The sequence below is a fragment of the Mauremys mutica genome, chromosome 21 (assembly GCF_020497125.1).
Source record: "Mauremys mutica isolate MM-2020 ecotype Southern chromosome 21, ASM2049712v1, whole genome shotgun sequence".
NCBI lineage: Eukaryota > Metazoa > Chordata > Testudines > Geoemydidae > Mauremys > Mauremys mutica.
Window position 1 is genome coordinate 23,731,954 of NC_059092.1, and position 16,911 is coordinate 23,748,864.

Sequence of the window (16,911 nt, forward strand, 5' to 3'; positions counted from 1 at the left end):
AGTATGGTATTTGGATTGGCATCTTCTTTAGAATGGATGTGCTCTTCAACTATGCAAAACATTCTCTCCAGCAGCAGGAAGGACTCCACTCAGCAGTGTTACCAAGCCAAGTGGAGATGTTTCTCATCTTGAGTTTAACAAAAAGGAGTTTTACCAGAATTGGTGGAGTTTCCCCTCATCCTAGACATTCATTAAAGTCATCAGGTCTCATCCTCAGCTCTTTGAGAGTCCACCAGGCAGTAATTAGTGTATTCTACCCTCCAGTGGAAGGTTACTCTGTCTTTACACATCTATAATCACTAGATTTTTGAAGAGGCTTATTGGAACCTTCCTATCCATTCAAGCAATTGCAACCTAATGGGACCTGAATCTAATTCACTCTGTGCTAACAAAGCCTCCCTTTGAGCCATTAGGATCGTGCTCCATGTCCCTTCTTTCCATGAAAGTCATAGAATGTCAGGGTTTGAAGGGACCTCAGGAGGTCATCTAGTCCAACCCCCTGCTCAAAGCAGGACCATCCCCAGATGGATTTTTGCCCCAAATCCCTAAATGGCCCCCTCAAGGATTGAACTCTCAACCCTGGGTTTAGAAGGCCAATACTCAAACCACTGAGCTATCTGTCCCCGCAAGTTGCCTTCCTTGTTGCTATAACTTCCACAAGAAGGGGCAGCAAACAGTTTTCCACAATGATAAAGTCTTCCTATATCTACACCCAAAATTTTTACTAAAGATAGTCTCCAGGTTACACATTAATCAATCCATTCACTTACCTATTTTCTTCCCGAAACCACATGCATCTGTAGAAGAACGTTGACTCCACTCCCTCAATGTCCAACAAGCTCTGACCTTCTACCTGCAAAGAACTAAATCAATCAGGAAGTCCCCTAGACTGTTTGTTGCAGTACCAGAGAGACTCAGCAGACAGGTCATCTCCACCCAGAGAATCTCCAAATGGATTTTGGGTTGCATTAAACTCTGCTACCAGCTGACAGGCCGACCTCCCCACCCACAGGGGTGCGGGCCATGATAGCTCAAGCTTGAACCACAGCCTCCCTTCAGGATGTGCCGCTCATAGAGCAGCCACATGGAATTCTGTACAGAACTCGGTGTCAGATGCTCGTTCACCATGGCAGTTCTCCACATGACTATTCCATCCTCATCCTCACTCCCTCCTCCATCTTAGGTACTGTTTGTTAATCGCCCTGAGGACAATACAATAGGGACCATCACTCGAAGAAGAGAAGGTTACTTTCTTGTAACTGGAGGGTTTTTGAGATGCATGGTCCCTATCTGTATTCCAGTCCCACCCTCCTTCCCCTCTGCTGCGTATTTGTCAAATTTGCGGTAGAGAAGGAACTGGAGATGTGGTCGGTCCACCCCATCCTTTATTGCCTCTGACAGACGTGCAAGGTGAGTCAAGGCGCATGCGCAGGCCAATAGATGCTACTTTCAGATTCTCCAAATCTGAAGGCATGGTGTGCATGCATAACCCCCAGTGGAATCCAGATAGGGACCACGTATCTCAAAGAACCTCCAGTTACAGTAAATAATGGCCTTTTTATGTGCTGAACGTCTCAAATAAACAGTAAAGGAGACTCTTAGCATCTTAGTTATTTAAACATTGTTCTTTCTCTTTCGGCAGGCCTGCAAAGTGCAGAACAACCCCGGAATGCCTTCTGTGGCTCGGTGTGGCACCCCAGCATGCCCTCTGTTGGTCTCATCTCACCCACCATTGAGGAACCTGCCGATAGGGGTAAGCCAAATCCCTCCTTATCCTCCACCCCAAATTTTGCACCTTTCTGTAAAGTTTTCTTTTTCATAATTGTATTGTTTACAGAGAATAAAATGAACAGAAAACTTTACAAAAAGGTGTAATACTGTAAAAAAACAAAAAAAACCAAAAACAAGACTTGCATTGTACCCCTCTAGGCAGTCTCTTCAGTGGTGGGTGGGACATCACCAGTAGAGGGCATGCTGGGACGTTGGCCTGAGCGGGATCCGCGAGGGGTCTGCACTTTGCAGACCTGTGGAAAGGGGGAGACAAGGTAAGTCCTGCTTACCCCGTTCATTTGGAGCATTCAGCGCATAACATACATTTTACATTTGTGCCTTTAAAGAATAGTTTCTTACTGTGCATTTTTAGGGTAGGTTTTAAAGGTAACAGTATTTTAAAAACCTGCTATCCTATATTATTATTTATTATAGGATAAAAGGGATTTCAGCCTAGAAAAATCAAATGTTATCCTCTTGTAAAATGCACCAACATCTGTACTGGCAGTGTATGTCCACTCTTGTCATTTCACTTTTACACAGGCCATGCCCATAAACCACTGAAGCCCACCACCTAATCCCTGCTCGCAAAATGATGCCAAGCAGCTCAGAGTTAATAAGCTCTCAACACATGACAACTTTCCTTCTTTGCTTCTTTTTTGGCTTTCTGTCTGTCATTTCAGAAATAGCAAATTTCAAACAAAACAACATGAGGGGACAATTCAGAGTTACTCAAAATAGAACCAAAAGAGAGATTTATGATACAGATGAAAACTGAAAAATGTAGAAACAAATGAGGCCTATTTGTGTACGAAGAGAAAAATTTACCTAGATGAGCATAAAGAGGAGCAGCTAGCCTTCTTTGGTTTCCTGGATGTTTCTGAGGGATTTGGATTAGTTTAATTATATTCTAAGAAGGGACAGAACAAGAATCAATGGTCTCAAGTTGCAGTTGGGGAGGTCTAGGTTGGATATTAGGAAACACTATTTCACTAGGAGGGTGATGAAGCACTGGAATGGGTTCCCTAGGGAGGTGGTGGAATCTCCATCCTTAGAGGTTTTTAAGGTCAGGCTTGACAAAGCCCTGGCTGGGATGATTTAGTTTGTGTTGGTCCTGCTTTGAGCAGAGGATTGGACTAGATGACCTCCTGAGGTCCCTTCCAACCCTGAGATTCTATGATTCTAAGCTAAACCAGAAAGAAGACACTAGGGCCCCATTTTACTATTTGTGAGTTCCCTGCTGTGTTTCTAACTCATCTGACAAGTCCTTTAGAGTTTTCCCCATCTGTAAGGAAGGTGAGTTGTGAGTTTGTTAGATACTTTTGAGATCCTTGGATGGAAGGTGCTATAGAAGTGTAAAGTGATAGCATTATTATTGAAGGTGCTATATAATTAATTATTATTAATAGTAGTAGTAATTTGTATTTTGGTACCAATGAGGAGTCTCAAGCTTTTTGCTTTTCCAAAAAACTAGGCCCCCATTGTGTTAGACACCACAAACACAGACCAAAATTCAGTTCCTGCCGCAAAAAGCTTATAATACAGTAGTTTTACTATAAATCATTCCAGACAGACTACTATTCATTGATAGGTATTTTAAAAGCCAACCACAAACATTCAGCCAATTTGAAATCAGTTTATTCACAAATATAAATATTATTCTTTTAAAAAACTACTTGAATGGATTAGCTGCTTTGATCTATTGAAGGTCTGTCTTGTAAACCAAACCAATTTCAAAAAGACTACACTGGTCTAGTCAACATCTGCCACTATGGCACCAATGCCCATCAGGCAAAATAATGACTTCTACCTCAGCCATTTAATATACCGTATATACTCGTTCATAAGCTGAATATTTTTGGTTAAAAAGTGACACATCAAAGAGCGGGGTCGTCTTATAAACAGGTCTACATCAAAATTTGATGATTTTAAACTCTATGGAATCATTTAAATGAATATCTAATACAGGGATTGGCAACCTTTGGCACATGGCCCACCAGGGTAAGCACCCTGGTGGGCCGGGTCGGTTTGTTTACCTGCCGCATCTGCAGGTTCGGCCGATCGCGGCTCCCACTGGCCACGATTCACCGCTCCAGGCCACTGGGGGCAGCAGGAAGCAGCGGCCAGCACATCCCTCAGCCTGTGCCGCTTCCCACCGCCCCCATAGGCCTGGAGCGGCGAACCGTGGCCAGTGGGAGCCGAGATCGGCCGAACCTGCGGATGCTGCAGGTGAACAAACCGACCCGGCCCTTACCCTGACGGGCTGCGTGCCAAAGGTTGCTGATCCTGATCTAATACATTGTAATTTTGTTTGCTTGGAGCATCTGCAGGCATGGAGCCCCTCAGCTCCCCGTGGCCGCAGTTCGTTGTTCCCAGCCAATGGGAGCTGCGAACGGCAAACCGCGGCCACAGGGAGCTGAGGGGCTCCATACCTGCAGACGCTCCAAGTAAACAAAACGTCCCAACCCAACAGCAGCTTACCCTGACAGGCTGGGAGCCAACGTTTTCCAACCCCTGAAATATAGGGTTGGCTTATGAAAGGGTCATATAGTTTTTAGAAATAAATCACTGCCCTAGGATTAATGTCACCTGCTTTAATAACAAATGCATTGACTTGACATGTTCTTATAGTTCAGTACAGTAACTCCTCACTTAACGTCATCACGGTTAACGTTGTTTTGTTGTTACATTGCTGCTCAATTAGAGAACATGCTCATTTAAAGTTGCGCAATGCTCCCTTATAACGTTTGGCAGCCGCCTGCTTCATCCACTGCTTGCAGGAAGAGCAGCCCATTGGAGCTAGCTGGTGGGGGCTAGGAACCAGGGTGGGCGTGCAGTCCCCTTATCAGCTCCCTTAAGTTCCCTGTGTGGCAGCTGCCCAGCAGGCTATCAATTGTCAGGCAGTTTAGCTATCCCTCCCCCTTGAGAGGAGGGATAGCTCAGTGGTTTGAGTATTGGCCTGCTAAACCCAGGGTTGTGAAGTCAATCCTTGAGGGAGGGATTTGGGGCAAAAATCTGTCTGGGGATTGGTCCTGCTTTGAGCAGGGGGTTGGACTAGATACCTCCTGAGGTCCCTTCCAACCCTGATAGTCTAGTGCCATGTGCTTCTCCTGCCCTCTGCCTTGGAGCTGCTCCCAGGAGTCTCCTGCTCGCTATGCGGCGGGGGGAGGGGGTGCTAATGTCTGGGTGTCCCTCTCCCCTGCTCCTGTATCTCTTCTCCACAGAGCCGGGTGGGGACACAACAGGGCTCAGGAAAGAGGCAGCTGCTGTCTCAAATTGCTGATATACTTAAAATGGCAGTGTACTTAGAGTGGGGTCCGCATACTTAAAGGGGCCGTGTGTGTGTGTCTCTCTCTCTCTCACACACACACACACACAGACACACATCGTGTGTGTGTCTGTGTCTCCCCCCTCCATTCGTGCTGCATTGTAGAGTGCGAGGCTACATTAACAACGGTTAACCCTTGAGGGCTCAGTCGAGTGCTAGTTCATCATTTAGCGGTAAGGCATTCCCTGGGAAATATCCCACCCTCTGACTCCATCACCTCAACCAAACTTCACAATCATCATAGCTGTGTACAGTATTAAATTGTTTGTTTAAAACTTATACTGTGTGTGTGTGTGTGTGTGTGTGTGTGTGTGTGTGTGTGTGTGTGTGTGTGTGTGTGTGTGTATAAATGTACAGTCTTTTGTCTGGTGAAAAAATTTCCCTGGAACCTAACCCTCCTCATTTACATTAATTCTTATGGGGAAATTGGATTTGCTTAACATCGTTTCGCTTAAGTGAGGAGTTACTGTGTGTCTATAAGCCCTGTATGTGTCTATAAGCCCTAAATGTTTTGGGACTTGCCTATTTGATACCTCTCTCCCCATACTTTACTGGCACATCTGCAGTTAATGAAGGGTCCCTCAAGCTGGAACCCCGTTGTTGTAAAAGAGAGGGGACTTCTGGCAAGCTGTTTTCCATGAAGGGCCCTCAGTTTAGGAAGAGGCCCAAATCTGTTTACTTTCAGGGCACCCTGCAAACTCTTTTCTTTACTTAAGGCTTTTCTACACATACAGAGCTGCAGCAGAGCTCCTGTAGTGCTTACTGAAGATGCTACCTATGCCACGGGGAAGGTACTCCACCTCCCTGAGAGAGGTGGTAGCTGTGTTGACAGGAGAAGCCCTCTCATCAACATAGCACTGTCTACTCCAGGGGCTAGGGAGTTAGCACTGCGTTGCTCAGTGGTGTGGATTTTCTACACTCTTGAGTGACTAAGTTATAGTGACATAAAATCCACACCCCTGAGCAACATAGTTATCAGAATCATAGAATCTCAGGGTTGGAAGGGACCTCAGGAGGTCATCTAGTCCAACCCCCTGTAGTGTAGACCAAGCCTTAGCCTTTTGGGAAGTGTAAGGCTCCCTCACTCACCTCGGGTGGGGAGGGAGGTCCCTGGAGGGCTGCGATAGCCTGTCTCTGGTTCCCTGAGTGCCGGGCCGGCCGGGGCTCCAGCAGCCAGCAAACGAACAGTCTTACACGTAGTCTGGGGCCTGGGCCTTCAGGGCTCAGGCAGCCAGCAAGCCACCAGTCTCAAAGAGGGCTGGCTATAGCCTGGGCGGGGCTCAGGCAGCCAGCAAGCCACCAGTCTCAAAGAGGGCTGGCTATAGCCTGGGCGGGGCTCAGGCAGCCAGCAAACAAACAGTCTTGAGGGGGCTGGTTACAGCTTGGGCAGGGCTCAGGCAGCCAGCAAACAAACAGTCTTGCAAGTTCCCTATTCCACCCAGCCCAGGGCCCTGGCAGGGGCAGCATCAGCTGCCCTGGGGTCGGCGGGGATCCAGCCGCAACACACCGACGCTGGGGTTCTGGGCTTTGCAGCCAGCCCTACAGCAGCTGCCCCGGGCCACTTTCTGCCTCCTCTGGGGTGAGTACCTCCGGCGTCCAGGCATCATCTGGCTCCCCCGGGTAAACCAGCGGAAGGCACTCCAGGCCAGTCGTCGTCCGTGTCTGGGGTGTGGACCGGGATAGTCGGGGGATCTGCCTCGAGCTGCCGCCAAACCAGTGGGACATCCTTCCCCTCTGCAGGTTTCCCCCTGAATGGGCTGCGGGCCTGGTCTTTTATACTTCCGGCCCCACCCTTCTCCTTCTTGTGAGGGAGGCGAGGAGGTTTGGGCTCCCAGGGGCGTGTAAGGCTCCCTCCCTCACCTCAGGGGAGGGAGGTGCATCCGTCTCACTACAGGAAGGATGAGGCATGATAAGGGCTGGTGTTTATGGCTGAAGCAGATAATGTTTGGGTTTGATTTTGTGTCTGGTTGGCTGTTTCCTGGTTTTAGTATGAAGGAAAGTTTCTGTCTTACGTGGTTGTACATTTGCAAAAGCACTTAGAGCCTGGAATAGTTACTTTGTAATATTGGTTATAATTGATTAGGCTCTAAGCAGATTTTGTTATATCACACCAGCATCAAGCCAGAGCGAGCATGTTTTAAATGAAAATGGGGAGTGAATTTTCAGTAGTCATGGAACTGAAGTGACTGATGCCATGGATTTCAACAAGGCATAGCACAAGCAAGTGCTGTATACATTTCCACACAGTTGTGTCTGCCAATACACTGTAATACGGCTCTGCTAATCTTGTCGGTGTGATGGATTAACTTGTGCAATTATGTGGCTTTTGTGCACAAATGGGAACTAGGATGAGACTGTTAGACTCATTTATACATGTCCTGAAATTAGATCTGAATGCATGTCTTCATACATGAAAGGCTAGTAGGTTGGTACACAAACCCTCTATACCACTGAACTCTTTTCAATGCTTTGTCATGGCTTATGAAGCATATAAGTGCCTGAGATCATTATCCTGTGACAATATTTGATTCCACTGGCATTATCATACAATCATAGAATATCAGGGTTGGAAGGGACCTCAGGAGGTCATCTAGTCCAACCCCCTGCTCAAAGCAGGACCAATTCCCAACTAAATCATCCCAGCCAGGGTTTTGTCAAGCCTGACATTAAAAACCTCTAAGGAAGGAGATTCCACCACCTCCCTAGGTAACCCATTCCAGTGCTTCACCACCCTTCTAGTGAAAAAGTGTTTTTCCTAATATCCAACCTAAACCTCCCCGACTGCAATTTGAGACCATTTCTCCTTGTTCTGTCATCTGGTACCACTGAGAACAGTCTAGATCCATCCTCTTTGGAACCCCCTTTCAGGTAGCTGAAAGCAGATATCAAATCCCCCCTCATTCTTCTCTTCTGCAGACTAAATCATCCCAGTTCCCTCAGCCTTTCCTCATAAGTCATGTGCTCCAGCTCCCTAATCATTTTTGTTGCCCTCTGCTGGACTCTTTCCAATTTTTCCACATCCTTCTTGTAGTGTGGAGCCCAAAACTGGATACTGTACTCCAGATGAGGCTTCACCAATGCCTAAATAGAGGGGAATGTTCACATCCCTTGATCTGCTGGCAATGCTCCTACTTATACAGCCCAAAATGCCGTTAGCCTTCTTGGCAACAAGGGCACACTGTTGACTCATATCCAGCTTCTTGTCCACTGTAACCCCTAGGTCCTTTTCTGCAGAACTGCTTCCTAGCCATTCAGTCCCTAGTCTGTAACAGTGAATGGGATTCTTTCGTCCTAACTGCAGGACTCTGCACTTGTCCTTGTTGATTTCTTTTGGCCCAATCCTCCAATTTGTCTAGGTCCCACTGTATCCTATCCCTACCCTCCAGCATGTCTACCACTCCTCCCAGTTTAGTGTCATCTGCAAACTTGCTGAGGGTCCAGTCCATGCCACCCTCCAGATCATTAATGAAGATACTGAACAAAACCGGCCCCAGGACTGACCCTTGGGGCACTCTGCTTGATACTGGCTGCCAACTAGACATGGAACCATTGATTACTACCTGTTGAGCTCAATGATCTAGCCAGCTTTCTATCTGCCTTACAGTCCATTCATCCAGCCCATACTTCTTTAACTTGCTGGCAAGAATACTGTGGGAGACCATATCAAAAACTTTGCTAAAGTCAAGGAATAACACGCCCACTGCTTTCCCCTCATCCACAGAGCCAGTTATCTCATCATCAAAGGCAATTATGATAGTCAGGCATGACTTGCCCTTATGAATCCATGCTGACTGCTCCTGATCACTTTCCTCTCCTCTAAGTGCTTCAGAATTGATTCCTTGAGGACCTGCTCCATGATTTTTCCAGGAACTGAAGTGAGGCTGACTGGCCTGTAGTTCCCCGGATTCTCCTCCTTCCCTTTTTCCCTAGTCTTCAGTGGTAATTCGGCGTAGAGCTCTTCAGTCGCGGATGGTCTTCGGCGCTATTTCAGCGGCAGGTAATTAATCTTGCCGCCAAAGACAGAAGCACCCACTGCTGAAATACTACCGAAGACCATCCGCGACTGAAGGACTCTCCGCCGAATTGCCGCCGAAGACCAGGAAACAAAATATTGGGTCAAATGGCGTCCTGACCATACTCTGGTTGGGACGCGGGACAAACTCCTTAAAATCAGGACAGTCCTGATTTTATCAGGACGTCTGGTCATCCTAACTACATTAGCCTTTTTCCAGTCATCCGGGACCTCCCCCAGTCGCTGTGAGTTTTCAGAGATAATGGCCAATGGCTCTGCAGTCACATCCACCAACTCCTTTAGCATCCTTGGATGCAGTGCATCTGGCCCCATGGACTTGTGCTCGTCCAGTTTTTCTAAATAGTCCCAAACCGCTTCTTTCTCCACAGAGCGCTGTTCACCTCCTCCCCATACCGTGCTGCCCAGTGCAGCAGTCTGGGAGCTGACCTTGTTCGTGAAGACAGGGGCAAAAAAAGCATTGAGTACACTAGCTTTTTCCACATCCTCTGTCACTAGGTTGCCTCCCTCATTCAGTAAGGGGCCCACGCTTTCCTTGACTTTCTTCTTGTTGCTAACGTACCTGAAGGAAACCCTTCTTGTTACTCTTAACATCTCTTGCTAGCTGCAACTCCAAGTGTGATTTGCCCTTCCTGATTTCACTCCTGCATGCCTGAGCAATAGTTTTATACTCCTCCCTGGTCATTTGTCCAATCTTCCACTTCTTGTAAGCTTCTTTTTTCTGTTTAAGATCAACAAGGATTTCACTGTTAAGCCAAGCTGGTCTCCTGCCATATTTACTATTCTTTCTACAAATCGGGATGGTTTGTTCCTGCAACCTCAATAAGGATTCTTTAAAATACAGCCAGCTCTCCTGGACTCCTTTCCCCCTCATGTTATTCTCCCAGGGAATCTTGCCCATCAGTTCCCTGAGGGAGTCAAAGTCTACTTTTCTGAAGTCCAGGGTTCATATTCTGCTGCTCTCCTTTCTTCCTTGTGTCAGGATCCTGAACTCAATCATCTCATGGTCACTGCTTCCCAGGTTCCCATCCACTTTTGCTTCCCCTACTAATTATAGACTCATAGACCTTAAGGTCAGAAGGGACCATTATGATCATCCATTCTTCCCTGTTTGTGAGCAGCAGGTCAAGAAGAGCTCTGCCCCTAGTTGGTTCCTCCAGTACTTGGACCAGGAAATTGTCCCCTACATTTTCCAAAAACTTCCTGGATTGTCTGTGCACCCACTGTATTGCTCTCCCAGCAGCTATCAGGGTGATTAAAGTCTCCCATGAGAACCATGGCCTGCAATCTAGTAACTTCTGCTAGTTGCCGGAAGAAAGCTTTGTCCACCTCATCCCCCTGGTCTGGTGGTCTATAGCAGACTCCCACCACGACATCCCCCTTGTTGCTCACACGTCTAAACTTAATCCAGAGACTCTCAGGTTTTTCTGCAGTTTCATACCGGAGCTCTGAGCAGTCATACTCCTCTCTTACATACAATGCAACTCCTCAACCATTACTGCCCTGCCTGTCCTTCCTGAACAGTTTATATCCATCCATGACAGTACTCCAGTCATGTCATTATCACTTAATGAAAGCCAAACTAAACTCCATTAGTGACCATTAGTATATTGTGATTTTTTTTATCAGCAACAAGCATTTATGCCGTCAAAGTGAAGTGTTTAACATTCCTATTATAAGTGCCTATACTCAGGGGTTTTCTAAATCTGCCAAAAATGTGTTTTAGGCTGAAACTTGGCATGCAGGGCATCAGCCCACAAGCATATTTTTTCATGAAATCAGTTTAGCCAGTTGAATAACTCAGATTATTTTGGTTCAACATTGTGGATTAATCACTTTGTCAAATAGAGATTGGCTTTTGAAGTATCTAAAATTTTATGTAAAAGTTGTGTACAGCACAGAAAAAGTGTCAAATATGTTTTGTTAACAAGTGTTAAAGGACTGTTTGTTGACAAAACATGTAACTTAATATTGAGTAATCAGGCATTACTATCAAGTCACTCAGAGATATGAGAGTTAGTGCACCATTCAGTACATTTAGTATTTAAACAAGAGTCCAAAGATTACTCTGGTGAGGCGTGTGTATTATACCCTTTTGCCAATACAAATGATATTTTTCTACTGTACCATCAGCATTGTTCATGTGTGGTTTTGGATGGGATAAACTGTCTCATGCTGTGTACTCTGTGGGAGGTGGTGAGTGCCATCTTTCAAAAGAAAAGTTTACATTCCTCCAGCAGTGAAGTTTAGAGAAAATATGAATCACATTTGTTTTGATTACTCAGCCTCAGGTGAATTGACCCTCTTTTCTAAGTGCAACTCAAAAATAGCTTTGTTGTTTAAAATCAAATTCTGTTGAAACATCAATAATAGTCTAGCAGTTTTACCAAAAATATAACTTACTAGCCTGAGCTTGCATGTTTAAAATAGACAGGAAGATGCTGCTTAGTCCTAAAACATGCTTTTACTGTGACCTCCTACCTTAATAGTCTATTTTTCAAAACTTCCTATTGGACACTGGGAATCAGTTCCACAGATCTTAAGTAGTGTGGTGGGATAGAAGAGGTTCTGACTGATTGGTAGCAGTCATCCTCTTTCAGGGGGATAGCTCAGTGGTTTGAGCATTGGCCTGCTAAAGCCAACGGTGTGAGTTTAATCCTTGAAGGGGCCACCTAGGGATCTGGGGCAAAATCAGTACTTGGTCCTGCTAGTGAAGGCAGGGGGCTGGACTCGATGACCTTTCGGGGTCCCTTTCAGTTCTATGAGATAGGTATCTCTCCATATGTTATTTTATTTATGTGATGATGGCTGACAGAGGGAAGAGTGTCTTCTGTTTGTCCCTTTAATCTGCATTGCACAGATTCCAAGCTGGGGTCTAGACCAATTTATTGTCTGAGAGGAATTCATAGAAGTAGTAGGGTGAACTGTTGATTGATTGTATTGTCACCCACAGCTATTACTTGAGTACTGGAGCATGTATTGTGAGCAGTGAGTATTAAATGGGATACAATAAGGAATGTTTTTGTCCTAGTTGTTGAATGTTGGACCAAGAAGATCACAGCCAAGCCAGAGGAGGGAGCCCAGGAAGATCATCACTGTATGTGTAAAAGAAGATGTACACCTGAAGAAAGCAGAAAATGCCTGGAAGCCAAGCCTGAAAAGAGACAGCCAGGCTGAGGACCCAGAAAATATAAAAACCCAGGTGAGAACAGTCTCACTACACTTTGTGAATGCCAATGAATTTCTGGGGTGGTCTTATACATGACTTTAAAATACATACCAGTTCATTATTCAGATCACCTCCTATAATCTTGCTGTGTTTGTGCTCTGCACTTACTGTTTTTACTGACATATTTAGGAACTGTTCCGCAAGGTACGAAGTATCTTAAACAAATTGACGCCACAGATGTTCAATCAGCTAATGAAGCAAGTAACAGACCTGACTGTAGACACAGAAGAGAGGCTGAAAGGAGTCATTGACCTGGTCTTTGAGAAAGCTATCGATGAGCCCAGCTTCTCTGTGGCTTATGCAAATATGTGTAGATGTCTCGTAACGGTAAGAGTGGCAAAAGTCAAACAGAAGTTTCCTGTGGGTAAGTTCTCCCCTTGCTGCACATCATTCCCATGGACTAAAATGGGAATTATGTAAACACATCCAGGGCAGAATTATACCCTTTAGTATTTGTTATTGAACTTCTTAGTGTATCTGAGAAAATCTTACATTACAAAATTGTGTTTACATGTATACATTGGACACACATGCACCCAGAAAACCCAGAGTGAAATTGACTAGGAGTGATGCTAAAATGACGTCCAGATTTGTAGTTACAGGGCGCTGAGCACCTTTGAAAATTTTGTGATTAAATTGCAGTTCAGCCCTAAAAGTAGCTCCATAAAAACAGGATTCCAGATTCAAGTTGTGTCACTGATTTCCAGAGCAAATGTGTTCAGTTTGCGAGTAGAAAGCTGAGGCAATTCCTAAATTCCAGCCCCACAAACTGACCCTGGGCTCTGACAATCAATCCACTCTTTTTGTCTTGAGTCTCATTATCACTGATGGTTTTGTATTCCCAACTGTGTTCTCAATTACACTTATAGTGGCTTTTTGCAGTGTTTATGATGTATTATGTAAAAGCATATTTACACAAACTTTTTAAAGCTGGTTATTTATTTGATAGAGAGAAGGCTTTGATGTGTATTATGTAAATCTGTATCAAGGCACATTTTAAACTAATAAATAGGTATCCTGACTCATTACTGCTGTGACTCTCATGAAAACAGATACACAGGTCATCAATGTGATACTTCATAACCGCTCCAGTAGTGATTCAGTAGCAGAATGGTGCAAATGCCATCTTAAAATGGACATGCAGATTAAAGAACTATTACTGATCTATGATAGAATATAATGCCTTTTTGGAATTGACGTCATCAAATCCAGAGTTCGTTTCAGGCCACAGGCTTGTGCCCTGGCCGCACAATTCCAATTCTACATAAAATTTGAGTGATTTTTATCCTAATGGTGCACCATGACAAACAATACAGTCAAGGACTGCTGGCCATGCTATTGGCAGTAAAAGTGAGATTTTCCTTATGTTAGGCATCAGTCACACTACTAGTGTCAGTCATTAGACCTTTTACAGCATCTAGCACAATAGGTACTTTAAAAGTGCAGAAAGGAAAAATGGAGATTGAGGGTGGAGAAAAGAGGGGTAGAAGTAGAGAAGAGGAGGGAAACAGAGAAGGAGAAGTAATGATGGAGAAAACTAATCCTACCAGAAATAGCACCTCTTGTCACTCAGAGACAGAAACACTGCCCCCAGAAAAGCCATTTCAGGTATCAGAAAGTTTCAGGTGAGATAGAGGAGGGTTGAATCACCAAACTTAAGGTAAGAAACATTTACCCATGAAATTTGGGGAATGACCCTTTTTTTTTCCAAGTGTTGATCCCCGTTTTTGTCATTGGTGGAGCACTGCCCCAGAGTGGCACATTTCCAAAATGAACCCTGAAAATCATGGACCTGATAAGATTTAGCTACAGTATGCGTACTGTTACATAGGCGATACATAACGAGTGCTCTCTGAATGTTTATTAACAATAATATATATTGTTGTGGCATAGCTCTGGAATCTGAAATGCATAATAAAAATCTGTATTTTAAAATGTTCTTATTTAAAAAAATCATGGATTCTTTGTAGGGAAACCATAATCTACTTTTAGGCCAAGATGTTGTCAGACAAGGTTTAGTATGGAGAAAAATTTCATATCTGAATTCTGAAACTCATAAAAATATGGTTGTCTAATGAAAACACTGGCAAGATGCTAAACTGTAGTAGCCTTGCAAGCTCTTCTATTACTGTCTATAAAATATTTAATAAAATGTAACTGATAGTGATTAGATCAGATCCTTTGTATGGCAAGGTTTAACCGGGCTTTTCCCTGTGTTTTTCTTCCATTGGATACAGCTGAAAGTACCTATGGCAGACAAGCCTGGGAGCACAGTAAATTTCCGCAAGTTGCTACTGAATCGTTGCCAGAAGGAATTTGAAAAAGACAAAGCTGATGATGATGTCTTTGAGAAGAAGCAAAAAGAGCTTGAAGCTGCTATCACTGTGAGTTTCTTCATAAAATCTCAGTGATCTTTGATAGTCCAATCATAGACTCATAGAAGATTAGAGTTGGAAAAGACCTGAGGAAGTCATCTAGTCCAACCCCCTGCTCAAAGCAGGACCAATCCCAGCCAAGGCAATCTTGAAGGACTGCTATGAATGCTTTGGAAAATTTTGATTTCTTGTGTTGCTGTGGTTGGGTTTAATAAAAAAGCTGTTTGCATTAACTGAAGCCCTTATGATTATATGTTTCTTAGTTTTTGGAGTAAGAAAGTGGGGATGTGAACAGCAGTAACTCTAGCTTTTCAGAAGCGTGTGCTACAGTGTGGTTTCCATGTGCATGCTTTCCAGAATTCCCCTTTCTGTTCTACAGCCAGAGGAGAAGACACGGCTCCATGAGGAGCTGGAAGAGGCCAAGGACAAGGCTCGACGGAGATCCATCGGAAACATCAAATTCATTGGTGAACTCTTCAAACTGAAAATGCTGACAGAGGCCATCATGCATGACTGTGTGGTGAAGCTGCTTAAGAACCATGATGAAGAGTCCCTGGAGTGCCTTTGCCGCCTGCTCACCACCATCGGCAAGGACTTGGACTTTGAGAAAGCAAAGGTAAAGAAGAGACTGAGTGACAGTGGCTGAACAGGGATGCAAAAGTGGGGGCTCGGTGCTTTCAGTTGCCGTTGTTTTCTCTAGGAATTTCTGTCATGTTCTATTAAATCAGATGCTGAGAATGTTTCATCCTCACCCTGTCTCATTGCCTTCCCACCCCTTTCCAATATATTATGTACTGTTGGCTACATTAAGCACCAGCTGAAATATTTTAATTCCTTTTGCTGTTTAGCTGTTTCCAAGTAATTCACCCAGCTACACAACCTAAAAAGTATTTGACATACATAATATCTTCCTTTTACACATGGAATCTTAATCTGTCAACCGCAGTCCCCAAAGCCTTAAAATGTATTCCAGTTTCTTTGCTCTTTGGGGATTGTGTTACATATGGAAAAACATCATCAAATGAATTGTTCATGGTAACATCTGCAAGGCACATTGACTGATCTAAACTTCCTTATTATCAAAGCAATCACAGGCTTAGACAAGTCTTCTGATTGTATTGTTTTCTCTGAAAATTCACCTTGTGTTATGTTGTGTTGTGATCACAAGCTGTATTGTGATGAGGCAGCTGTTTCACGCTGCACTGCTGCATTTTCCTTCCCCTATTTTTCCAGTAGGTGTAAGTGTAATTTACTGCATTAAACATTAGATTAACTCAATCCTATTGGCATTAGCCATCTGCTTCTATTTCACACAAGCCAGGCAAGGGATGAAGACGTATTCAGATTTGCCTGCCAGAACTCAATCAGACACAACTCTGGAAACTGAGCTAATTGTTTTCAGCTGCTCTTAGAAGGGAGTTTCCTTGCAGTTTGGTGGATTCCAGGGATCACAATGGAAACCAATCCTAATCCTTACAATGATCCCTCGGTGGGTTGCTGTTTGTTTAGGGGACTGTGTGCTGAGCTAGCGACCTGCTAGGCAAGGCTGAGAGCTTTCTTAATGAGGCTTTGAGCTCTAAGCCTGTTATCACCCATCAAACCTTAACCAGGGTCAGGACTACTCAGGAAGACCCGGTCTTTAAAAAGTCTGCTCCTAAGTGACCAAAGGAACTAGTGAACAGGAGCGGATAACGAGAGTTTTGAGAGGGAGGAGTGTGATGGGGGCTAGATGCACTTAACGTTCTTTAAAGTTAAAGCCAAAAATACCCCAATAAAAAACAAAAGAACAACAAAGAAACGAGCTTCAAGAGGAGGTTTGTGAAACAGAAATTAAAAGGTACAACAGTGGGGCCACTAGACGATCGAGATGCAGAAAGAAATAAAGCCATTGAAGAGAAACTAAATTAATTCTTCCTCAGCCGTGAATTCATCCTCAGCCGTGAAGTCCGATGCAATGAATTCATTTAATTTCTCCGCAATGGCTTTATCGCCTTTGAGTGCTCCATTAGCATCTCTATCATCCAGGGGTCCCACTGGTTCTTTAGCAGGCTTCCTGCTTGTGATGTACTTTAAAAAAATTGCTATTACTTTTTGAGTCTTGGCTAGCTGTTCTTCACATTCTTTTTTGGCCTTCCTAATGATATTTTTACACTTCATTTGCCAGAGTTTATGTTCCTTT

At 44.4% G+C, this 16,911-nt stretch overlaps 1 protein-coding gene across 14 annotated transcripts in view; it reads left to right on the plus strand.

Annotated features, from left to right (window-relative positions):
* EIF4G3 (eukaryotic translation initiation factor 4 gamma 3) overlaps positions 1-16,911 on the plus strand; it is a 502,573-nt gene that overhangs the window by 396,394 nt on the left and 89,268 nt on the right. For 8 of the 14 annotated variants that reach the window (XM_044996525.1, XM_044996527.1, XM_044996526.1 and 5 more), the window contains 5 exons: positions 1,643-1,753; positions 12,160-12,330; positions 12,487-12,684; positions 14,595-14,741; positions 15,112-15,348. In XM_044996525.1, coding sequence (XP_044852460.1) covers positions 1,643-1,753; positions 12,160-12,330; positions 12,487-12,684; positions 14,595-14,741; positions 15,112-15,348 — 864 coding nt within the window. The remainder of the gene's footprint in view (positions 1-1,642; positions 1,754-12,159; positions 12,331-12,486; positions 12,685-14,594; positions 14,742-15,111; positions 15,349-16,911) is intronic. The other 6 variants (XM_044996530.1, XM_044996533.1, XM_044996534.1 and 3 more) reach the window with 1 other exon arrangement.